The sequence below is a fragment of the Ipomoea nil genome, unplaced genomic scaffold (genome assembly GCF_001879475.1).
Source record: "Ipomoea nil cultivar Tokyo-kokei standard unplaced genomic scaffold, Asagao_1.1 scaffold2848, whole genome shotgun sequence".
Taxonomy (NCBI): domain Eukaryota; kingdom Viridiplantae; phylum Streptophyta; class Magnoliopsida; order Solanales; family Convolvulaceae; genus Ipomoea; species Ipomoea nil.
Window position 1 is genome coordinate 535,119 of NW_017619276.1, and position 26,956 is coordinate 562,074.

Genomic DNA, 26,956 nt, shown 5'->3' on the forward strand with positions numbered 1-26,956 from the left:
CATAATTTCCAGTAGTGACTCTATTTTAATACATATGCATTTCTTTAATTTAGAATTATGTGTCTACAATGCCTTTATTTTTAAAAAAATTATTCATTATCATCTGTTCAAATAAGCCCAATGAGTCACTACCACCCCCACAAATGCTCAAACCCATGACCTCCTATTTGGAAGAATCACTTCATGCCGCTTGACCACTAGGTCTTCGACAAATAATGTTATATATTTATTTACCAAGTATTTTATTAATATCATGAAAAAAAATAGTTTGAAGCCATGATTTTGCGTGTTTTGGTAATCACTAATGATCAATAAACTTTCTGACCTAAAACAGTTCGTTGTCGAAGATATGCAATACCTAACCGGTGATCCTACTATAAACTACAAAAGACAAGAACTTAATGCAAAATTTAAAAGATAGAAAGTAAATGACACATATATTGATTACGCAGTTCGATACAATGTGTATCTACATTTGGGGGATGACCATCAGTGCGTCCAATTCACTATCTCCAACTCCAATTGTACAGAAAGCTAGGTAGAGATGCATGGAACAATCTCACCCAAAGTGATCACCACTCGGTCAGTACCCAGTCTACAATGGAATAGCGAATTGTTGAAGACGGAGATCCACACAATCAGAAGTCCAAGAATCCCTTCTTTTGAGAGCCGCTCTGTTGCAATCCGCTTCAATGACACACCCTACACTGTTCCCACAGTTGCATGGTCTTTGCGTTCACATATTTAAGCATCAACGCTTTCTTCTCAAGTTCTTCTTCGTAAAGCTTCAGAACATTGGTCTTGAGAAGATAATGAATCAGAGTTATTTTTGTAGAATATAATATTGTGAGAGATAGTTAGTGATTCAAGTCGATGTAGAGTCATGTATTAAACCCTTGGATCTTCTCCTTTTATATAGAACTCTGATTGAGAATAGGTAGACTAGTAGTCATAATTTGAATCTCAAGTAACTAGATTAATGTCTTACCCTTTTAGGTGAATATCCTGATCAGAGGCTTTCTTGTAAACACACCTTTTGAAGTAACTACTTCTGCCAGAGCATCATTATTCAATTCGGTGAAGTCCAACGGATATATCCAAAAGCGCTCTGGCGTAGTGTCTGCTCGATCATATCTTCACTTCAGACTCTGATAGACACCTAAACTAAAATCTATCTAATTTTGTCAATTACAATTTGGGGTTTAGACTTAAAACACTAACAGAAGCCAATCATATTAACTACTTGGGGGATTTGCCTACAAAGAGAGTATTCAAATAACTCAACAAATTGATGCGGGAAACTATCTCCTAATATCTTTGGACTACATCATATTTAAAATGTTCAAATTTTTACTATTTTATCTAATCTTATTCCTTAAACTAGTGATTTCTTTATCTACAATAACTCATTCACACAATAATGGTTGAACCAAATGAACCCCGAGCAGAACACCTAAATGGCTGATATGCTTTTATGTTGATAATAATATGTAAATGTTAATTATATCATTACCTTATGTAGCTACATTTAAAACTGTCAATGTAGGGAAATAGAACATTGTAATACACTTGTTGCACTGTGTTGGTTTTCACAGCCTCGATGGCCGCTCGGCAGGCCAACACTACCGAAAAGTTGTACTTGCGAGGTGATGAAACAAGAGATAAAGTATTAAAGGGAGAGAGAATAATGTAGCACTATTTCTCTAGGGTTTTGCCCATAAAAGTGCCGATCAGATACATGGTGATCCCGTGGGGATATTTGTACATGAAATGGAGTTCGTATATGGTAAGTAGGGTTGACGTAAGGCCAAGTCTAAAGAGGGGATATGGCTGACGTAGGGCTGATGCAGCTACCTACTTACTACCGTAAACCGTCTAGACTAATTAAGGAAGCTACCTAAATGACTGGAGATAGCCTCCGCAAGATCCGCTGACATCCGTCTTTGGATATGTACCCGGTCGGGACCGCACTGGCCGCCAGGGGAGTATCTTCAGGGGTCATCATATCCAGGCGAAGACGCTCTGCCTGCGAAGCCTGGTCGCCCGGTCGGGGACACACCACCCGCGTAGCCTGGTCGTCCATTCAGATCCCACGGGGTATTCAGCCGGAGACACACCGACTACTGAGGCTGGTCGCCCAACCGAGTTTCGTCCGATAACCCGCCCGGCGACACACCCGGCTGTTGAGACTGGTTGCTAAAGGAGGGACAGCTGCCGTCGTAGGACGTCTTATACGATGGTTGGGAAGGGTCCTGGAGATCCCCTACATGCTAAGTATCGAACCACGCCATGACTCGGCTGCCTTGCCTGACCTTCCCGTCCAAGCGGCTAATTTGGGGTATCTATCACCAATCCCTCACTTTTTTAGGTTTTCTTCAGCGGCAAAAGCTAATTTTTTTCATTTTTTAGTGTGATCGGTAAAAATTTCCATTTCATATGTTTGAAGGTTTCCCATTAATTGAGTGATAGTCTTGTTTTCCTAGCCTCATGTTCCTAAATAGCAATGACCTTCATCCTGAACCTGGGCGGTAGAGATCTCAGAATTTTCTTTACCAGTTTTGCTTGAGGGAAAGGTTCACCAAGGACCATTGCACGATTTGCCAACTCTTAGACTCGGCTATGGAAGCTTGTGATGTTCTCTTCTTCACTCATCCGAAGTTCTTCAATGTCAGACTGTACCAGTTGTAGCTTTGATTGTTTCACGGAATTCGTGCCCTCGTAGGTTGACTCAAGAGCTTCCCACGCACCTTTAGCTGAATCATAATCTGCAACTATAGGAAATTGACTTTCATGTATTAGTTGGTAAATAGCAATGTTGCAAAAAACGTTAGGCGCCCCCTAGGCGCCGATTTTTTTTTTTTTTTTTTAAATTAAAAATAAAATTAAAAATTAAAATTTTTCAAAATTTAGTAATAAAATATAAAGTTTCCATAGTTATTTCTTACAAACTATTTACGTAAGTGGTTGTAAAAGTGTTCAAAAAATTGTTTAAACCATCTAAATACATAAAAAACTAAAATTAAGAGCAAAAGAAACATTTTTTTGAGAAATTAGTGGTTCATGAAGTTTCATTAGTCTTATATTGAATTGTATCTAGGGGCAATTGATTCCTGATTCCTCCAGTATCTGATTTGATTCAGATTACCTTGTTTGATTAGTCTTATATTGAATTATTAACTATGTTGAGCATGTGGTGGTGTTTATCTTCTAACTTTGTTTTTATCTGATGACAGGATGATAAGGCTGATGTAATTCTGAAATATATGCCGGACGAGGCCAGATTGTTGAAGGCGTATGGAGAGTTGCCTGAGAACACTAGGCTCAATGAGGGTATTGCTGGTGGGTTGGATGAAGAGGATGAGGGCGCGGCTGATGATTACCTGGAGTTTGAGGACGAGGACATTGATAAGAGTTAAAAAGCTGAAAACTCTCTCTAGTATTTTTATTTGTCTTTGAGTTATATTTCTGTGGAGTTTGGTTTCAATATACATAGAACTGGGATATTTAATTTGTAATGTTTTAAATGATATATGACGCCTTGTGCATTGAATTTCAAGTATGAAGTTAAGCTTTTGATAAAATGGATGGAATAAAGCTGAGTTACCTTTTTAAGCTATCTATAATCTATCTATGTGGTTGACATGGAAAACTGTATGCGTGTTCTTGATTGTCTTCTGTGCAATTTGTGGACTGGTAATGCTTGGATGTGCCCTTTTCTGCTTTCTTCAAGTTGATTTTAGGAACAAGTTCATAAACTACACTTGCTGTGCTTAGTGAATTCATTCTATCTTTTAGCTGCTTAGATGTGAAATCAAGAATTTGGTGTTTTGTTGTAAGTATGATTTAGAACGCGTATTTATGATCTTGTTATTTCTGTAGTCTATCCTCTTCACCTCATTTAAGGAGGCTGCTTAGATGTGAAATCAAGAATTTGGTATTTTGTAGTATGTATGATTCAGAACACGTATTTATGATCTTGTTAAAGGAGGTGAATAGGCCATTAAATCTTGTTCTGCAATTGCATATGTTTGGCTTTTGATGTTTATTATTTTTTTTGGGTGATGAGGGAAACCTGCAGCCACTCTCCAAGGGTATGTGCTGGGTAATCTCACATTGTGACCCTAGTCAGCAAAGGATCACAATTTCCCAGGGAGGTAAACTAGTCTAGGTTGCTCATAGAGTCATAGTTGATTGCTCAAATCAAGAAGGCCAATAGGAAAACTATTTATTACAATGCGCTGGGTAACCCTGCATTGTGACCCTAGTCAGCAAAGGATCACAACTTCACAAGGAGGTAAACTAATCTAGGTTGCTCATAGAGTCATAGTTGATTGGCTCAAATCTAGAAGGCCGATACGTTGCTCCCATTGGGAGTTGAACTTGAAACCTTGACGTTTATTTGATATTTTTGAGGTACATGCGTGTTTTGTTTGTTGGTCTTCTCTACAGCTTATCAAGTAATAAGTAGTTGTAATAAATAGTTTTCCTAGTCAGCTCAATATTTTTCTTGTTTACTAAAATGTGTCTATCATAGTATTTTTTATGTGGGTGTTAAGTCTTAAATCTGTGCTTGCTTATGGAAAAAAAGCTTAGTTTTTGGACATGTTGAGGGAATTGTTAATGTCCATAGAGACAACATATGATACAGGAGGCATGTTGCTTACCTAAGACTTTTAATTGCTTTGTGCCTGTGTCTATGGTTTTCATTTTGGAAGGTTGTATTAACAGAAATTAGATGTCTGCATCTGAAATCGGGATGCCGATGAATTGAGGCAATGCTAGTGTTGCTATATGAGGATAAGCTAATTAGAAAAACTATGAAATTCATGTTATGTTTCCCCTCGGTTCCTTGCGGTTTTTAACCTCCAAGCATTTGGTCCTTCAAGTTTCAAACCTGCTAGAATGTCTGAATATCATGTGACCTAATTCATTCAACCTATAAAAGCCTGAACAGAGCCATTGCATTTCATGAAGCTCAGGGTAGTAATGACTAAAAGAGCAGGGAAGAAAAACAGAGTCTATAACTAGCTTGCATTCAATTGACTTGAGCTTTAGACAAATGTTCAATACCAAGAGGTATCTATTATATTCAAGCAATTTGCATCTAGCCAAGCGCAGCTCTTCAAGAAGGCCCATTTCAATACCAAGAAGAATACAATAATAAAAAACTTGAGCTTTGAGAACTTGCCAGCTTTGAAACACAACCCTTCCATATTATAAGACTCGTGAAGATAAATGGAGTGTTTGGTAAATAGTTGTTGGCTTAATGAGTTTGATTAGTTACGTTGATGGTAAATTAGCTGTTAGTTGATAGCTGATTATATACAAAATGACTTTTTCAAAAGGTTAATCGGTTGAGCAGCTTTTTGAATTTTAGTATTTTGGAACAATAAACTGTTACAAAAAGCTAATTAACCAAACACTTATATTGGTTGCTTAATCAAGTTAAACTATTAATAGTGGTCAAACAAAAAGAGGGCAAAAGACTATGGAGAAATCTCCAATCTTGGAGATCAGAAGCGGTAGTGGATCTTCAATAAGACAGCTACCCGAGTTTACTTGGGCTTACACGTGAAGATAACCATTGAGGGATTGGATCCTCTCAAGATGCCCACTCAACTTTATTGTACGAAGACACCAAAGATGAACTCTAAATAAAGAATGTTGAATATCAAAATCAAATTTAAGACAATTAAATACATAATCAAATTCAATATTGCCTTATGAATACCAAAGTGTACATATATACATACATAGACATTTACACATACTACATTTCCCGACCATTAAGAGACTGCAATATGTCACCATTTACAAATTTATTTAATAATATGAATGTAAGGAATATGAGATATTTTTGTGTAATTTTCACCATTTGAATCTAAAGAAAGCATCAAATTTTCGTTCAATTGGCAGAATGCAATTGAGTCGAGTTTAGACAAATGTTCAATACCAAGAGGCACATGTTCAAGCAATTCGCAAGTAAACAAGTAGAGCTTTTCAAGAAGGGGCATTGCATCTTCCTCCACTATTATCCATTTCAGTGCCCAGAAGCAATCAATACGCAAAAACTTTAGCTTTGGGAACTTTCCAGCCTTAAAACATAACCCTTCCACGTTATAAGACTTGGAAAGAAGAAGCTGTGATAGCATGGGCAAATCTTGGAGAAGAGGTAGTGGATCTTCAAGAAGCCAACTATTAACCAACTCGAGTTTAGTTAGGCTTACAAGTGAAGATAACCATTGAGGGATCCTCTCTAGACGCCCACTCAATTTTAATCTACGGAGACAAAGAGGAACCCTAGATAAAGAATGTTGGATATCAATGATTTCATCTACTTTAGCCGAATCAAGGCTTAAAGAGCGAAGGTTTGTCAACTTTTCTAGGGATGAACATAATTCTTTGCCGTCTTCTCGCCTCAAGTTTCTAACTCCAAGTTTTCTTAGTTGTGTTAGATTCCCTATTGCAGACACCACTCTGTTGCCATTAGTTTCGTTTGCTTGTATATAATGCAACTTTTGTAAAGACAACAATCCCCCAATATTAAAAGGGGCATTAAAACCATTGCCCCAATAATAGCCCACAATGAGATGTTGGAGTTTACGAAGTTTTTCAACCTCAACTGGCAAACTTTTCACGACAGTCCGTTTCAGGTCAAGTATCTCTAAGTTTTGAAGACGTCCTATGGATTTAGGAACATTTCTTAACATTGTGTTCCTCAAACTCAAATACTTCAAATGAAACAACTTGAAAACTTCCTTTGGAATTGTCTTTAGTCCATTGTCTCTTAAGTCTAACACTTTCAGAGGAATATAATCAATGGACAACAGCTTTGATAATGAAGATGAAACCACCCCATCTGTAAAGAGCTGCAAAGAACGAAGATGCAATATTTTGGATGAAGTGCTCTTTAGAATGTCATCATCAAATCTATGGATCATTAGGCGTCGAAACTTGTTGGACCATTCCTTATTCTGTCCAGTGACTATGACTGCAAAGTTTTGCTCTAATGCCTTTGAAAGTATTATTTTTCGTAAAATATCATGGACTTGTAAGCTAATAATCCTTCCAGCATCAGACTTCTCTGCAATTTGAATTAAGTTTCGATGAATTAGCTGATTGAGATAAGCTTCAGCAACTTCTTCTTTCACTTGATGACCATTCTCCTTGACAAACCCTTCTGCGATCCATAGTTTAATGACTCTGTTTTTTTTAATGATGACATCCTCAGGGAAGATGCTAAAGTACAAGAAACAATACTTTAGATAATAGGGTAGATCATAGTAACTCAAGGATAATAGATTCTTCAAGTTTTTCATCCTGTCATTGCTTTCTAATTGAAGGTTAAGACCATTTTGGAAATTTTTCCATTCTGCAATATCCTCACCCTTTGTAGCCAATATACCAGCAATTACCACTATCGCTAGAGGCAGACCCCCGCATTTATTTACAATATCTTCAGCAATGTTCACCAAATGTGGAGGACATGAATCACTTAAAAATATTTTTTTGCAAAACAATATCCATGAATCTTCCTTAGACAAAAGCTTCAAATGGTAGACATTACCTTGAGTTTCGTGGCATGCATCCCGGCCTATTTCACTATGCCGTGTTGTGATTACTATGCGGCTACCAAATTTTTGTTCTGGAAAAGCATATTTGATAGGGCTCCAAACATCAAAACTCCATATATCATCTAAAACAATGATGTACCTTCGACCTGAAAGAATGTTCATAACAAAATTTGTCAATGGAATAGAGCCCATGGCTTCAAAATCCCGTGGGAGATCTTGTTTTGTTTGCTCAACTAATTGCTTAATTGCATCTTTCAGCAACTCCTCAATCTTGAATGTTTCCGAAACTGTAACCCACACACGATGCTGAAAGTGCTTTATGACTTGTGCATCATCATAAGCCTTTTTAACCAAAGTGGTCTTCCCCAATCCCCCCATGCCCACCACAGAGTGAACCCTCAAATCATCATCAACAGCGCCAAGAAGGAGTTTAATAAGAGAGTGCTTGGAATTTTCAAAACCTACCAGATCTGAGTCTTTTTGGAAAAGGGCATCCACTCGGCCATAATGCAACTGTTTGTTGTGAACAGTTCCTCTAGTGCTTGTTGGCAAGCTTGGCTGATATCTGGAGTTTTCGTTGATTCTGGCCTTGATCCTTCGCAGTGCAAGAGCGAGCCTGCGCCGAGCTCTCAAGTTCTTGACGGAAGTGTATATGTTCTTGATGTTAGTGTAGAAACTTCCACTGGTCCGGCCACCTCCAAAGCGGAACAGGAACTCATCAAGAACATCTTCGGTATCATAAGCCAGCTCCCGGACTATCTTCACCCAAGCTTCAACTTGAGGATCAATTTCTTCCCTCTCGTCAGCAACTCTCAAAGCTGCCCTTAGACGACTCAGGTCATTCTTCATGTCTTCTGCATCTTCTCTAATCCCTCCCAAGAGTGAGCACTCGTCACGGATCACTGCTGACAGTTGGTCCAACAGAAACTCTACAGCAGCTTCCGCCATTAGTAATCGTCACCCCGGCAAAGAATTGGTAGCGTTTTATGGGAGATCAAACAAGATTTTAGAGTGAAAAACTGAATGATTTTTTTTTTTTTTTTTTGGGTTAAAATTCTTGCAGAGTGTTATGTATGGCCAGTAGTAACGACCTGATGAAATAATGCAAAATAAATTATTATCCTCAATAATTGAAGGTTAAAGTCGATTCCACGAGTCAACTAAATTATTATCCACCATAACAAAATACACTACTACTTCCGCTTACTGTTGATTTGGTAAGGAGAAGATTACAAATTTGACTCACAAAAATTATGTTATTTTTATCAAAGACATAAATGCCAAATATCTGTTGACACAATGACTCAATCCCAGGCCAACTGACATGGAGATGGGGACGACGAATTCCTAAGCAGCGCCTTCAGGAAGGCTTGAACTCATGATTTTCTATTTGAAAATCACTTCATGTCACTAGACCACAAAGTCAATAGCTAATTTTTTTTTTTAGAAAAAGTCAATGGCTAATTTATTCATTTTAATATAAAATATTTTTCTGGTACACAGATTTTAGAGCATGTTTGGTTCGATGAAAAATATTTCTCAAGAAAAATATTTTCCATGAATTTGAAGAAAACTAGTTTTTCATTTGTTTGTTTCATGGAAAACATTTTCCTCAAGAATGAGGAAAACATTTTTATAATTGTCTTTGTATTCATTATTCCTTACAATTCCAAATACAACCAAACAATGGATTATGAAAAAAGAATTATATACTGAGGATGATAAGAATTGATAGAAGTATCTTAGCATGCTCTTGGAGAGTTCAAATATGACCAGAAACATTATAATAAAAAGGGAAAATAACACTTTTGGTTCCTGAATTATTTAACTTTTGGAAATTTAGTCCATGTCAATTGATTTGAACAAATTTTATTTTGAAAGCCAATCAGACATTTGTATTAATGAATGAACGCAGTAATAGCATCAGGGGGAATAGAATCTCAATACATAGAATGTTCCTGAGCGAATGCTAACGAAACTAAAGTATGAGCATGCAAATTAACTTGTCTAGAAACATAACATAACGTAAGCTGATTAAATAAGGACATAGTAGTCTTGCACTGATCAATCACGATCCCAACATAAGAAAAGGTAGATGTTTGTTGGTGTAAAGCACTCCGTAGCACCATGCAGTCTGTGAGAAGGCAGACCATTGTGATATTCCTTTCCAACAACCAAGATAGAGCCTCCTTACAAGCTAGTGCCTGTTGGTGATAATGAACCAAAATTGATTTAATATCCCAAAAATAATATTTATATATACACACACAAGTATATAAAATATTATTGGATATTTATCCGAAATATATATATACACACAAATATATATAAAACGGACCCAAAGGTTATATATACATGTATATCTACGAAAAAGATATACCAATATATATCAACCAAAATTGGAACTAATAATCATCAGATTATAAGTCCAATCCAACGAATATATCAAAAGCGGGAGAACGGATTTTTGCTTAAAAGCATAATCCAAAACAAGAAAGAAGGAGAGGAAGAAAGAATAGTACGAGTTAGGCGAGGTGCCTTTCTTTCCTTAAAACCTTATTTGCCACCTCCCAAAAGTGCTAGGAGCGTTGTGGCCTAGGTTTCCCAGGATAAAACATACAACGGTTCGACGTTTGAGTACCCAAACGAATGAACCCGGCGAACAAGAGCACGGGCAAAACACAGCTTCAAGAATGGAGTAGGAGCAGAGATTTTGGAGCTGGGAAAAACAGAATTTTCTGTGTTGTGTGTGTTGTTCTCTCTGTGTAGAAACACTGCTGCTACACTCCTTCTTATATAGGAGGTGAAGAATCAATATCATTCAATTTTTACATTTAATGCACGATTTGTAACACATGAAACAACCACCATTATTTGAGATTTAACTCAAAAATTGAAAACTGGAATTAATACAAGATTAATTCTGTAACAGACCAGAACCAACGAGAGTTCGTGCGTCAATGCACACGAGACTGAACTCTCGTGTGTGCTCACAACACGAGAGTCAAACTCTCGTGCTGCTTAGCAGCAGCCGCACGAGAGTTCAACTCTCGTGTAAGTCACATGAGAGTTCGAACTCTCGTGTGACCTCATGACAGCGCACGAGAGATCACACTTGATCTGCGCACACGAGAGTTCGAACTCTCGTGGTGTGGCCATTTAGTGTTGGAAAAACTATACAGAAATTGCCATAACTTAGCACGCAAGGAGGTGCCGGCGCACACGAGCTCGGGCTTAAATCAAGCATGTTCGATCTCGTTTCTAGTTGGAATTTGATTTGCACCTTCCCCGCGAGAGAGCCTCTATGCTATACAATTCTACAAGTTCCAAAAGAGCTCTTGTATAAAAGGGGGGTCAAATCCTCTTTCCAAACCAATGTGGGACAAAGCTAACTTTTCCCTTCATTTTTCCAACTCAATGGATCTACTTTGAGAATCAATATCTCATTCACCCATTATCCGTTTTGAGCGTACAATATATCAATCTCTTCGTCTCACTACGAAGAAGCCGAATCCACTTTGACCCGACCCAAATCGGAAGTGGACCCCACTGATAATTGTACCACAAAATAGCCACTTAACATGTCATATTATGCCATTTTAATGCTATTTTCCAACAGTGCCTTCGCCATAAGTGGCGAGAAACAAAAAGGTAGCTTGCCATTTCTTGCTGCTATGAATAACCCCTCCGATGGCGTTGGTGGACCTGGCAGTACGACAACATGGCAGCGGACGCCCGCCTTCAAATGACGTCCGGGCGTGATAGTGAACCATCCCATACGGCTGTATTTCAACTCCTCCATAAGTGGTATAGCACTGCGACCATGAGACCACATTGGTCCTCCGTTAATACTGCCAAAGCACCCATTAGCCATATTGGAATGGAATTTGTAACAATATTTGTAATAGGTAATTGTGTAACATTCCAAACAAGTCTAGAATATTCACACAACACTAGAGCATGCAACACATCTTCACGATCTAAACCACACATTGGGCACACAGGATCCACTTCTACTCTCTTCACTATTAGATTATTAGCGGTGGGGAGAATCAATATCTCATTCACCCATTATCCGTTTTGAGCGTACAATATATCAATCTCTTCGTCTCACTACGAAGAAGCCGAATCCACTTTGACCCGACCCAAATCGGAAGTGGACCCCACTGATAATTGTACCACAAAATAGCCACTTAACATGTCATATTATGCCATTTTAATGCTATTTTCCAACAGTGCCTTCGCCATAAGTGGCGAGAAACAAAAAGGTAGCTTGCCATTTCTTGCTGCTATGAATAACCCCTCCGATGAGAGCAGCACGACGCTGTACGTTGCCTCCCCAGTTTCCTGCCGGAAGCCGGCGTCTATAAAACACCGTGATTTGCTGCCATATTCGGTGCCGTGGCCGGTTGGTGCAGTTGGCGTTGGTGGACCTGGCAGTACGACAACATGGCAGCGGACGCCCGCCTTCAAATGACGTCCGGGCGTGATAGTGAACCATCCCATACGGCTGTATTTCAACTCCTCCATAAGTGGTATAGCACTGCGACCATGAGACCACATTGGTCCTCCGTTAATACTGCCAAAGCACCCATTAGCCATATTGGAATGGAATTTGTAACAATATTTGTAATAGGTAATTGTGTAACATTCCAAACAAGTCTAGAATATTCACACAACACTAGAGCATGCAACACATCTTCACGATCTAAACCACACATTGGGCACACAGGATCCACTTCTACTCTCTTCACTATTAGATTATTAGCGGTGGGGAGAATATCACATATAGCTCTCCATAAAAAGGTCTTCCATTTTGGTGGGATTTTTAACTTCCACATTTTTGCCCATTTATCAAATGCACCTAGGCTATCATAAAAGTCCCCCATAATACTCTTATAAGCATTTTTAACCATATAAATCTCATTTGGATCCCCCTTCTTGTAACACCCCATGTTACGGCCTCTAAACCAAACCAATTACTTAATTACTTACCCTTAAAAGGGGATTAAATTCCCTTAATTAATTAAGAAGGGTCCACCATAAGCCATGGACCCTTATACCTAAACCAAACCCTTAGTCCTATAAGGAATAGAATTAGTAAATTCATATCATTCAGACCCTAATTAGGACTCTTAGATATATATAAGGACATAGGAGGCACCTAGAACTCACACCACAATAGCTTTCACCACACAAGAATTCCCAAGAATTCCCATAGGAGAAATCAAGAAAAGGAGATCTTAGAGAAAAACCCTTTATAGCCAAGGATTCTAATTAAGGCTAAGAGGTAACCCATGTCTCAACAAAACCTATTTTCCTTGCTATAATCTTCTTCTTTGGCTCCTTCTCTATGCTTGTGTCTTGATAAATCTTTTATAATGATTATGATATGATCTTGATGTTGATGAGATGATCTTATGCGTTGATCTTGATAATCTTGATGATTATAAGAGGATCTTGATAATTGTGTGTTGATTCTTGATAAATCTTGATGTTCTTGATTTTAAAAAATAAAGTATGATTTTGTGATTTAAATATGATTAGAGCCATAGGTTAAATCGTGCATTTTGTATTGTGCTATTCTTGGTATATTTGGGTGGGAATCCGCATGTTCGGGTGTTGATTATGTTTAGAAGTCATGTTAGGATGTGTTCAATGTGATTCTTGGTTTGATCCGTTATTTGACTACGTGGTATCGTCGCTTGCGTTTAAAAGTGTCTAAACATGGTTTCGGGTTCCACGAAAGATCCCGAGACCCAAGTATTGAAAAAGAGTCAGTGGGGGGTAGGGAAACCCGCCACCTACCCGCTGCCCCTAAAGGGCGTCGCCGGCAACGGGCAGGCGGCGGGCAGGCGGCTGCCCGCCGGGCACCCGCTGCCCAGCGTCTCGCCGCCGGCGGGTGGTCCTCCACCTGCCGGCCACCCGCTGGAAACTCCCAAGTGGGAAGGTGATTTTCCCCGTTTGATGTTTCCCCGACCCTCGTGGTGTTCCACGGACTCCGTTTATCGTGCCTGAGTCTAGTTTGATGTTTCGGGTACCATTCGTAGGATAAAAGAGTCTTATGTATTGCATGCTAGTTGAATTGGTGTCCCGTTGGCCTAGGTGAAAGATGTATGAACCCCTTAGGATTATTCCTAGTATGTGGATGACCACGCATAAGTTTATTATACGCTTTCTCTCCCCCTTCCCAATGTGCTAATGTGAGTTGCATGTGCTTGCTATGTGTTATGTGTGCATGATACCCCAATTTGGTTGCGATCAAATTGGCTATACGGGCAGTTGGATGGGTTGAGAACCATACCAACTGTTAACCAGACCGGTTGCGATCGGTTAGGTATATAAATATTATATAGGGCTGTGGTCCACCGTTTGGTTGCGATCAAACGTTTTACATGAGCTGCGGTTCATAATCTGGTTGCGATCAGAAATACACTTTTGAGCTACGGTTCACCGTTTGGTTGCGATCAAACGTTATGATGAGCTGCGGTTCATCGGTTGGTTGCGACCGAGCCCTTCGTGTTGCGATACGAGGCAGGGTGCTGTGGGGCCGTGTTACCGCTATATGCGCAGACCGTCATGTATGGGCGTGCGATTGGTCCTGTGGCGCTACCAAAGTGTGCTTATGTGTTGAGATAATGATTGAATGATGATATGAATGATGTGAAATAATCTTGTGACCTTAGGATATATTCTAGTATCTTTATATGCATGATTATAACTGCTGAATGTGCTTGTCCCTACTTGTTGAGTCTATTCTCGGTTTTTAAAGCTAGAGTCTCCTAAGTATATATCTTCCAGCTTCAAAATAGTTTTCCTATTTTGATATATATATATATATATATATATATATATATATATATATATATATATATATATATATATATAGATTTTGAATCCAGTGGAACCCCCCTAGTTAGGTGAATTCGTGAGCCTAGATCCTGTTCGTTTATTTTTATTTTGTACGGTTTAGATTTATAGATTGTCTTATTCCAAAATTACTGGTCTGGGATTTACTTAGGGATAGGGATGTAATTTTCTATTCGCATTTATTGTCTTACCGTGTCATAAGCGGTAAATGATATTTATTTCCTTTTTGTGTTTTGTGGATTTTGGATTCTCAAACGACGGTTCATCATTCCTCTCTCTCCATGCCTGTCTCATCCATCAAGTGCTCAAAACGTCGAAGGAGTTCTTCTTCTGGCGTTGGTCTAGGTATTTCCTGCTTCATTCTTTGTTTCTGCTTAGGTTTCTTTGGGTTTTTCCTGTTCCTTTGTTGGGGATTCGTACGGCGAAACGGGGGGTTTGGTGAGACAGAGGGGGGGGGGGGGGGGGGAGAGTTTCCAGGCCGGCAGTGGATGTGTGTATGGTTGCAAATTTGGGCCTGTGGCGGTTTACGATGATTTTTGGAGTCCGGGGGTGTTTGGTCTAGCGGGGATTTTTGGTTGGCCGGCGGTGGTGCGGTAGGGCTCTGGTGATTGAAGATTTGCAGTAGGTTTTTTTTTTTTTTTTTTTTTTTTTTTTTTTTTTTTTTTTTTGGCTTATATGAAACAGATTTCCAATGTTTAAGGGCTAAAGGGGATGGGTGTATGGTACATTGGATTGTATTACCTTTAGCATATGTTTTTAATTGTGTGTTTTTTTTTTTTGTATGTTCCTTATTTGTTTGCTTAAGAATATGTTAAGATTACAGTGTATGATTCCTTTTTAATTATGTGTTTGTTTTGCTGTCTGAGGGAATGGTATTTTTTAACTTTTTTCCATTAATGGTCCAATGAATTTTGGCAGGGGATGTTGCAATTATGAATATAAACACATTTATGGTGTTTTAATGGTGGAAAAATTAGGTGGTATTCAAGTTAAGTTTTTGATTGTTTGTTGGATTTGTATATACAAGTATTTTCCTGAAGTTGTATTATCATTATACAGAGCTAGCAAGAATTGAATTGTCAAATGTGAAGGCTATTCCGTCGGCGACTCTTTTGCGGAAGTGCATGCGGCGAGAAAAAAAAAGAGGAAATGGATGGTGCTGGTGGATTTGTGTTTATTTTTTAGAATGCTATAAATAGTAGTAGTTTCCATTTGTAAATCGTTCATTCTTGGTTCATTCTTCCCCTCTCGAATATTCTTTAAGATTGTTATCAATGCCCATTCGCGGCTAATTTCTTGTTTGGTTTAGTGAATTGAAGCCCCGGAGTTCATAACGCTGTAAGGTTATTTATTTATTTTTATTATATAATTTTTATGCATTTGAGTATTAAATATTCTTCTAAGTTATTTGAAGTAATTGTGTCATTTAATTGCTAGGGAGGCCTACTAGTTATTTATTTGATATAATTATTTGCTATATTAGATAATGTTGTGCTACAAATTACTCTAATATTCAGTAGCAACTGGGTTAATTATTGACGGCTTAGTGATAATTGGACTCGGGTAGAATATTTTCCTAAATTAAATGCAACCGCTTGTGCTTGTGTTATTTAGTTTGTCGGTTTTCCTAGTTCCTATTGCTGCTATTAAATTAAATCTATAGCGCTTGTCTTAGGTTATTTAGTAGTTAGGGGTAATTAAACCGCTTGTGCTTTATTTACTTACAACTAAGGGAAAACAGAAATGAAATAATTTCACGACAAATATTCAATTGCATATTAATTACTTTATTAATCAATGATCAGTGTTGAATTCCGGTGGTAGATCTTTACTAACCAAGGTTTCTTATTATAAGTGTTTTCGATATATTATTTTCACTGTTTATTCGTTCGATTAAATTTCTCGTTTATTTAATTTCTCTTTTATTTAATATTTATTCTCGATATATTCCAAACCCCCCTACCTTTAATTTGAGCACAAAAGTTAAACTAGTTACTCCTCGTGGGATCGATCCTTACTCCCGCTACTACGTTTGTAAGGTTTTAATTTGGGAGCCTACGACAGCTCACCAATGGCCGAGGGGATACCAGTGTTCCAGAAGAGTCGGATCTGGTGGGTTTTGAAAATTCCAAGCAGTCTCTTATTGAACTCCTTCTTGGCGCTGTTGATGATGATTTGAGGGTTCACTCTGTGGTTGGCATGGGGGTGGGAAAGACCACTTTGGTTAAAAAGGCTTATGATGATGCACAAATCATAAAGCATTTTCAGTATCGTGTGTGGGTTACAGTTTCTGAAACATTCAAGATTGAGGTGTTGCTGAAAGATGCAATTAAGCAACTAGTGAAGCAAACAAATCAACAACTCCCACAGGATTATTTTGAAACCATGGGCTTTACTCAATTGAAAGATTTTGTTATAAACATTCTTTCAGAACAAAGATACATCATCGTTTTTGATGATATATGGAGTTTTGATGTTTGGAGCGCTATCAAATATGTTTTTCCTGGACAAAGGTTTGGTAGCAGAATAGTTATCACAACAAGGAATAGTGAAATAAGCCGGGATGCATGCCACAAAACCCAAGGTAATATCTATGAGTTGAAGCTTTTGTCTAAGGAAGATTCATGGGAACTGTTTTGCAAAAAAACATTTTTGAGTGAAGATTCATGTCCTCCACATTTGGTGAAAATTGCTGAAGATATTGTATATAGATGTGGTGGTCTGCCTCTAGCAATTGTGGTAATTGCTGGTATATTGGCTACCAAGGGTGAGGATATTGCAGAATGGAAAAGTTTCCAGAATGGTCTTAAGCTTCAATTTGAAACCAATGACAGGATGAAAAATTTGAAGAATCTATTATCCTTGAGTTACTATGATCTTCCATTTTATCTAAAGTACTGTTTCTTGTACTTTAGCATCTTCCCTGAGGATTCCATCATAGAAAAAAATAGAGTCATTCAACTATGGATTGCAGAAGGCTTTGTCAAGGAGAAGGGTCAACAAGTGAAAGAAGAAGTTGCTGAAGCTTATCTCAATGAGCTAATTCATCGAAACTTAATCCAAATTGGAGAGAAGTCTCTTACAGGAAGAATTATTGGCTTACGAGTCCATGATATTTTACGAGATATAATCCTTTCAAAGGCATTAGAGCAAAACTTTGCAGTCATCCTCACTGGACAGAACAAAGAATGGTCCGACAACAAGTGTCAACGCCTAATAATCCATAGATTTGATGATGACATTCTAAAGAGCACTTCCTCCAAAACTCATATCCGTTCTTTACAGCTCTATAATAATAAGGTACTGGATTCATTTTCATTATCAAAGCTGTTGTCTTTTGATTATTATATTCCTCTGAAGGTCTTAGATTTAAGAGGTCCATATCTAGAGAAAATTCCAAAGGAAGTTTTCAAGTTGTTTGGTTTGAAGTATTTGAGTTTGAGGAGCACATGGTTAAGAAATGTTCCTAAATCTATAGGACGTCTTCAAAACTTAGAGATTCTTGACTTGAAGCACACTTATGTGTCTAAGTTGCCGGTTGAGGTTGGAAAACTTCATAAACTTCGGCATCTCGATCTCGTTGTGTGCTCTAGGTATGATGATTGTTTTTATGCTCCTTTTGAGATTGGGAGATGTTTTTACAAAAGTTGTATAATATACAAGCGAAGAAAACTAATGGCGTTAGAGTGGTGTCTGAGATAGGGAATCTAACACAACTGAGAAAGCTTGGAGTTACAGATTTGAGACATGAAGATGGAAAAGAATTATGTTCATCCATTGAAAAGTTGAAAAACCTTCTCTCTTTAAGGCTTGGGGTGGCGGGAGCAAATGAGATCCTTGATATCCAACATTCTTTATCTACCGTTCCTCTTTGTCTTCGTACATTAAAATTGAATGGGCGTCTAGAGAGGATCCCTCAATGGTTATCTTCACTTGTAAGCCTAACTAAACTACAGTTGTTGCATAGTTGTGTTCTTGAAGATCCACTTGTAAGATTTTCCATGTGGATCTGCCCATGTTATCTTCACTTGTAAGCCTAACTAAACTAAAATTATTCTTTCCATTAATTACTAAGTTGACTAGGGTTGGATGATGATCAACATAGATATTCTCTTCCTTCTTTTTTCCTACCTTGGCCGATTCTACTAGCAAAAGAAAAAAAAAAAAAACCTCTCTTCTTCTCATCTCTTCATTTTCGAAATTTTTTTTTTAAAAAAAAAAAAAAGAGAGAAAGAAAGTCTTCTCCTATTCTTCTCAAGAGTTGAAACAATCTACACATGCCTAAGGAGGAGAATGTAGAGCATTAAAAGATTAAAAAGATTTGGGAAGAATTTGTTCAAGTAAGTGGTTGTCCTTTATCTTACTTTGCCCATCTTTGTTTTTTTTTTTTTAAAAAAATGAATTTTTGATTGGTTGAAAGTTATGAATCAAATGAATTATTTTATGAAATGACCAAGTGTTATCTGAAAATTTTGGTATGATGTATTAGTAAAAAAACATAAATATGAGATTTTGGTTGGTTGATTTTGTTGTATGAATCATATCTAGATAAATTATATTCATAATAGTTGGAATATATAATTTTTTAGTATTGAACATGTATTATGCTAAAAAAAAAAGAGTGTAATGTTTAATTTATTATATGTTCTGTACTTACACACATATATATATATACTTCTGTATGTATTTTGTATATATAAAAACACTTCTTTTATTATTATTGAATGATATACAGTGTGTGTGTGTGTGTGTGTATATATATATATATATATATATATATATATATATATATATATATATAAAATAAAGTATATATATTTCCTATTGTGACCTTTCTTAAATTAATTTGCTCAATTATTAATATTTATCATAATTGCAGAATAAACTTCAAGTAGCGGGAGAGAAGAATAAAGAAAAGATTCCAACTGCACCTCTATCACTTGTTGAGTATTTTGATTTGGTATTAAAAAGAAAGTCAAGCTATGCACGTGGTTTAGGAAGGGGCTTCAAAATATGCTAAGCAATGCATCTCCATCAACTACCTCAAGTGAAGAATAATCAAGACAAATTATTTTAAAATGTTTTTATTTGAATTCAGTTGTATTTCTTACAAAGTATATTTGTTAGACAATGATGTCTTTTTATATATATATATATTTTTAATTTGATGAGTAACATTTGTTGAATGAATTATTTTATTTCAAATAATAATTAAATTAAAACATTTAATTATGACAAGATTTTGAAATAAATAATTTTATGTTTTGTGCATTTAGCTAGTATTATTTGGAAAAAGAATTGTGACCAAGTAATGGTCACAACAAAGTAATTATTAATACCACTTTTTTGGTCACTGATAATCATTTTTGCGTCAAGAACAATTATCACAAATAAGTACAACTATTGTGACTAAAGTGTTGTCACAATAAAATAATTAATTGCAACGATTTTAGTTGTCACTAGATCAATTTTTCGTAATAACATATTTGGTCTCAAATTATACATTTATTGTGACAACTATCGTCATCACTCAAATACTACTTTTAGTGTAAGCAAATATTGTCACAAAAGTAGTGAGTAATTGTGACAACTTTTCAAAAGTCGTCACTACTACAATAGTGACGGAGGATATAGTGACGACAGGTGACGACTTCAAAATTGGTCACTAATTTCAATAGTGACCAAAATTGATAGTTTCGGTGACAACTTCTGTTGTCACTAAATGTGAAATTTCTTGTAGTGTATCTTGAACTTTGTACGTTTTATGAAGTGGAAGAGTTGTGTTTCAAAGCTGGAAAGTTCCCAAAGCTCAAGCGTTTGGATATCAATTTGTTCACGGCACTAAAATGGCTGAAGGTGGAGGAAGGTGCAATGCCCCTTCTTGAAGAGTTCCACTTGTTTGGGTGCTACTTGCTTAAACATGTATCTTTTCATATTCATGATTTGTCTAAACTCAACTCCATTAAATTCTATGGTATGTACAATAAATTTATGATTACTTTAGAACCAAATGGTGAAAACTACACAAAAATATCTAACATTCTAATTGTTAAATAAATTTGTAAATGGTGAGATAATGCAGTTTCTTGATGGCCAGGCCAGGGAGTGTAGTATGTGTAAATGTCCATGTATGTATATATGTACACTTTGTTATTCATTCTTCCAATAGTGTTGTAATTGAATTTGATTTGTATTTAATTGTACTTTATTTTAATTCAAGTGTTTTGGAAGTATAATTAAATAGAAGTCTTGGAGTTTGAGGACGAGGACATTGATAAGATTTAAAAAGCTGAAAACTCTCTCAAGTATTTTTATTTGTCTTTGATCTGAGTTATATTTCTGTGGAATTTGGTTTCAATATACATAGAACTGGGATAATTAATTTGTAACGTTTTAAATGATATGATGACGCCTTGTGCATTGAATTTCAAGTATGAAGTTAAGCTTTTGATAAAATGGATGGAATAAAACTGAGTTATTACCTTTTATTTTAAGCTATCTATCTATGTGGTTGACATGGAAAACTGTATGCGTGTTCTTGATTGTCTTTTGTGCAATTTGTGGACTGTTAATTCTTGGATGTGTCCTTTTCTGCTTTCTTCAAGATGATTTTAGGAACAAGTTCATAAACTACACTTGCTGTGCTTAGTGAATTCGTTCTATCTTTTAGCTGCTTAGATGTGAAATCAAGAATTTGGTGTTTTGTAGTATGTATGGTTTAGAACAAGTATTTATGATTTTGTTATTTCTCTGTAGTCTATCCTCTTCACCTCATTTAAGGAGGCTGCTTAGATGTGAAATCAAGAATTTGGTGTTTTGTAGTATGTATGATTCAGAACACGGATTTATGATCTTGTTGAAGGAGGTGAATAGGACATTAAGGCTTGTTCTGCAATGGCATATTTTTGACTTTTGATGTTTACTTTTTTTGGGTGACAAGGGAAACCCGCAGCCATTACCTGAGGGTGTGCACTACGTAAATCCCACATTGTGATCATAGCCAGCAAATGATCATAACTCCCCTAAGAGGTAAACTAGCCTAAATAAAGAATGTTGAATATCAAAATCAAATTGAATACAATTAAATACATAATCAATTGCACTCAAAAAAAAAAAAAATACATAATCAATTTCAATATTTACTTATGAATACCAAAGTGTACATATCTACTATACTAATAAGAGCCCAAGAGAGTTGGGCCTATAATGGGTAGAAAAAATAGCGGTCACAGATTTTAATCAAATGAATGACTCAGATTGATTAAAAGATTGATGAGATTTAAATTTTACACTAAAATTTCCTAAAATACCCACACACCGTTACTAATTCCGTTAAAATTTTAAGAATTGCCGTTAGTTCACCGTTAACTTACTCATTGATTTCAATAAAAAAAAAAAGGTCTTAGGTTCGAACCTCATCCCAATCAAAGTTGACATAATTAGTACTCTATTTTACTCTTATTAAATTATATAAATAATACATATGCATTTCTTTAATTTAGAATTATGTGTTCACAATGTCTTTATTCAAAAAAAAAAATTTATTCATTATCAAAAAATTAAATAAGATAAATAATTTTATTAGTTATATTGTCTTTATTTTTCTTCAATATAAAAATTCTTTATATTCAAATTTATTAATTGATTATATTCGCTACATTGTCCTTACAATCTTTATTCAGTGAAAAACAAATTATTAATTATCAATAAATTAATTAAAAGAAATATTTTCATTAGTTATATTGTCTTTATTTTTCTCAAATGTAAAAATTTTTACATTCAAATTCATCAATTGATTATATTCACTACATTATCTATTATCTTTTTTGTGCACTATTTTTCAAATTAAATATCAAAGTTATAATATAAAATAATGCTATATATTTATTTACCAAGTATTTTATTAATATCATGAAAAAATTAAAAAAAATATAATTAATAAAGTCAATCATATTAACTACTTGAGAGATTTTGTGACAAAGAGAGTATTCAAATCACACAACAAGTGAGAACTACCCCGCAATGTCCTTGTTTGACAATCAGCAGTTAGCGGTTAACGTTAGCGGATTATACAAGCGGATTTGACCATCAAATTTATTTAATTATTAACATTGGGGAGAAAAAATGACCGCCAAATTATTAAATCAAATGAATGGTTCATATTGTTCAGGTTTTAATTTTTTTTTCTTTTAAGATTTTCTAATTTATCCTTAATTATATGATTATCCATTTAACTTTTCCGTTAATTCACCGTTAGTCTAATTCTAATATTAAAGTCTAATATAGAATTATAACTACACCATTAATCTAATTCTAATATAAAAATTCTTTACATTCAAATTCATCAATTGATTATATTCGCTACATTGTCCATGTCTTTATAAAAAAAATATTATTTATTATCAATAAATTAATTAAGAGAAATAATTTTATTAGTTATATTGTCTTTATACTTCTCCAATGTAAAAATTCTTTACATTCAAATTCATCAATTGATTATGTTCACTACATTGTCTATTATCTTTTTTTTGTGCAATAATTAAATATCAAAGTTATAATACAAAATAATGCTATATATCTATTTACCAAGTATTTTATTAATACCATGAAAAAATTAAAAAAAAAAATATAATTAATAAAGTCAATCATATTAACTACTTGAGGGATTTGTTGACAAAGCGAGTATTCAAATCACACAACAAATTGAAGTAAGAACTACCTCGCAATGTCCTTGTTTGACAATCAACAGTTAGCGGTTAGCGTTAGCGGATTTGACCAGCGAATTATATCAACGGTTAGTAAAAAGGTATTTGAAAAAATTAGCTGTTTAGATTAACATGTAAAATGACCTAAAGGTATACATAATAATAATAATAATAATAATAATAATAATAATAATAATAATAATAATAATAATAATAATAATAATAATAATAATAGTTTTAAAAAATAAAAAATAAAAAAATATAATTAAGCCAATCATATTAACTACTTGAGGGATTTATTGATAAAAAGAGTATTTAAATGACACAACAATTTGAAGTTGGAAACTACCTCGCAATATACTTGTTTGGCAATCAGCGATTAGCTCTTCAATATTAGTATATATTTAATATTTTATACCCTAATTTTTATTTGCTCTCCCTTATGTCCCGTATTTGGTTTCAATCATATCTATACAATTATTTTATTGACAATTATAATCAATCTTGACTATATTATCTTGTATTTGTAAACTTAGAATTACCTATTTAAATAGGCAAATTCAACATTCAATTATTTATGCATGAACAATTTCAATATAATCTTGTTTTGATATACTTTAAAGTACTTATTTAAAAAAAAACATTGGGCATTATCCCAATCGCGCAATGCGCGTAAAAAACTAGTAATATACATACATGGACATTTACACAATTACACATACTACACTTCTTGGCCATCAAGAAATTGCATTATCTCACCAATTACAAATTTGAATGTGAGGAATGTGAGATATTTTTGTGTAGTTTTCACCATTTGGATCTAAAGAAAGCATCAAATTTTCGTTCAATTCGCAGAATGCAATTAAGTCGAGTTTAGACAAATGTTCAATACCAAGAGGTACATGTTCAAGCAATTCGCAAGTATAGCTTTTCAAGAAGGGGCATTGCATCTTCCTCCACTATTATCCATTTCAGTGCCCAGAAGCAATCAATACGCAAAAACTTTAGCTTTGGGAACTTTCCAGCCTTAAAACATAACCCTTCCACGTTATAAGGCTTGAAAAGAAGAAGCTGTGATAGCATGGGCAAATCTTGGAGAAGTGGTAGTGGATCTTCAAGAAGCCAACTATTAACCAACTCTAGTTTGGTTAGGCTTCCAAGTGAAGATAACCATTGAGGGATCCTCTCTAGACGCCCACTCAATTTTAATGTACGAAGACAAAGAGGAACCCTAGATAAAGAATGTTGGATATCAATGATTTCCTCTACTTTAGCCGAATCAAGGCTTAAAGAGCGAAGATTTGCCAACTTTTCCAGAGACGAACATAATTCTTTGCCGTCTTCTCGTCTCAAGTTTCTAACTCCAAGTTTTCTTAGTTGTGTTAGATTCCCTATCGCAGACACAACTCTGTTGCCATTAGTTTCGTCTGCTTGTATATAATGCAACTTTTGTAAAGACAACAATCCCCTATTAAAAGGGGCATTAAAACCATTGCCCCAATAACAGCCCACAATGAGATGTTGGAGTTTACAAAGTTTTTCAACCTCAACTGGCAAACTTTTCACGGCAGTCCGTTTCAGGTCAAGTGTCTCTAAGTTTTGAAGACGTCCTATGGATTTAGGAACATTTCTTAACATTGTGTTCCTCAAACTCATATACTTCAAATGAAACAACTTGAAAACTTCCTTTGGAATGTTCTTTAGTCCATTATCTCTCAAGTCTAACACTTTCAGAGGAATATAATCAATGGACAACAGCTTTGATAATGAAGATGAAACCACCCCATCTGTAAAGAGCTGTAAAGAACGGAGATGCAATATTTTGTATGAAGTGCTCTTTAGAATGTCATCATCAAATCTATGGATCATTAGGCGTCGAAACTTGTTGGACCATTCCTTATTCCGTCCAGTGACTATGACTGCAAAGTTTTGCTCTATTGCCTTTGAAAGTATTATTTTTCGTAAAATATCATGGACTCGTAAGCCAATAATCCTTCCAGCATCAGACTTCTCTGCAATTTGAATTAAGTTTGGATGAATTAGCTGATTGAGATAAGCTTCAACAACTTCTTCTTTCACTTGATGACCATTCTCCTTGACAAACCCTTCTGCAATCCATATTTTAATGATTCTGTTTTTTTTTTTAATGATTGACATCCTCAGGGAAGATGCTAAAGTAAAAGAAACAATACTTTAGATAATATGGTAGATCATAGTAACTCAAGGATAATAGATTCTTCAAGTTTTTCATCCTGTCATTGCTTTCTAATTGAAGGTTAAGACCATTTTGAAAATTTTTCCATTCTGCAATATCCTCACTCTTTGTAGCCAATATACCAGCAATTACCACTATCCCTAGAGGCAGACCGCCGCATTTATTTACAATATCTTCAGCAATGTTCACCAAATGTGGAGGACATGAATCACTTAAAAATGTTTTTTTTGCAAAACAATATCCATGAATCTTCCTTAGACAAAAGCTTCAACTGGTAAACATCACCTTGAGTTTCGTGGCATGCATCCCGGCCTATTTCACTTGTGCATCATCATAAGCCTTTTTAACCAAAGTGGTCTTCCCCAATCCCCCCATGCCCACCACAGAGTGAACCCTCAAATCATCATCAACAGCGCCAAGAAGGAGTTTAATAAGAGAGTGCTTGGAATTTTCAAAACCTACCAGATCTGAGTCTTTTTGGAAAAGGGCATCCACTCGGCCATAATGCAACTGTTTGTTGTGAACAGTTCCTCTAGTGCTTGTTGGCAAGCTTGGCTGATATCTGGAGTTTTCGTTGATTCTGGCCTTGATCCTTCGCAGTGCAAGAGCGAGCCTGCGCCGAGCTCTCAAGTTCTTGACGGAAGTGTATATGTTCTTGATGTTAGTGTAGAAACTTCCACTGGTCCGGCCACCTCCAAAGCTGAACAGGAACTCGTCAAGAACATCTTCGGTATCATAAGCCAGCTCCCGGACTATCTTCACCCAAGCTTCAACTTGAGGATCAATTTCTTCCCTCTCGTCAGCAACTCTCAAAGCTGCCCTTAGACGACTCAGGTCATTCTTCATGTCTTCTGCATCTTCTCTAATCCCTCCCAAGAGTGAGCACTCGTCACGGATCACTGCTGACAGTTGGTCCAACAGAAACTCTACAGCAGCTTCCGCCATTAGTAATCATCACCCCGGCAAAGAATTGGTAGCGTTTTATGGGAGATCAAACAAGATTTTAGAGTGAAAAACTGAATGATTTTTTTTTTTTTTTTGGGTTAAAATTCTTGCAGAGTGTTATGTATGGCCAGTAGTAACGACCTGATGAATAATGCAAAATAAATTAATGTCCTCAATAATTGAAGGTTAAAGTGGACTCCACCAGTCAACTAAATTATTATCCACCCATTTACATTCACCATAACAAAATACACTACTACTTCCACAGACTATTGAATTCACAAAATTTATGCTATTTTGATCAACACATAAATGCCAAATATCTATTGGCACGATGACTCAATCCCAACTGTCATGGTGATGGGAGGAACTCGTTTTCTTTGTCTTTCTCATTATGAAAGAAACTACCGCGGAACTAGTGATCTCCAATTTGAGAGAGTCACTTCATGTCACTAGCTAGACCATACAGTCATTGGCTAATTCATTAATTTTAATATAAAATATTTCTCTGGTGCACAGTTTTTAGAGCATGTTTGGTTCGCTGAAAAATGTTTCTCAAGGAAAATGTTTTTCATTTGTTGGGTTCATGGAAAACATTTACTCAAGAATGAGGAAAACATTTTCCATAGCCCCCACTTGATATTTTG

At 35.9% G+C, this 26,956-nt stretch overlaps 2 protein-coding genes and 1 pseudogene across 2 annotated transcripts; 1 reads left to right on the forward strand and 2 right to left on the reverse strand.

Moving 5' to 3' along the window:
* Positions 1–5,808: 5,808 nt before the first annotated feature.
* LOC109160485 (disease resistance protein RPM1-like) lies at positions 5,809–8,624 on the reverse strand. The gene has a single exon (XM_019308772.1). The coding sequence runs from the start codon at positions 8,520–8,522 to the stop codon at positions 5,820–5,822; it is 2,703 nt and encodes a 900-aa protein (XP_019164317.1). The 5' UTR covers positions 8,523–8,624; the 3' UTR covers positions 5,809–5,819.
* LOC109160544 (putative disease resistance RPP13-like protein 3) lies at positions 7,855–26,343 on the reverse strand. The gene is made up of 2 exons (XM_019308835.1): positions 25,677–26,343; positions 7,855–7,889 (listed from the first exon to the last, which is right to left on the reverse strand). The coding sequence occupies exon 1, from the start codon at positions 26,307–26,309 to the stop codon at positions 25,677–25,679; it is 633 nt and encodes a 210-aa protein (XP_019164380.1). The 5' UTR covers positions 26,310–26,343; the 3' UTR covers positions 7,855–7,889.
* LOC109160486 lies at positions 11,794–18,478 on the forward strand (annotated as a pseudogene).
* Positions 26,344–26,956: the final 613 nt, after the last annotated feature.

Bases quoted from the DNA above. Each gene is read 5' to 3' on its own strand.
- LOC109160485 (XM_019308772.1), bottom strand. From the start codon at position 8,522: ATGGCGGAAGCTGCTGTAGAGTTTCTGTTGGACCAACTGTCAGCAGTG.
- LOC109160544 (XM_019308835.1), bottom strand. From the start codon at position 26,309: ATGGCGGAAGCTGCTGTAGAGTTTCTGTTGGACCAACTGTCAGCAGTG.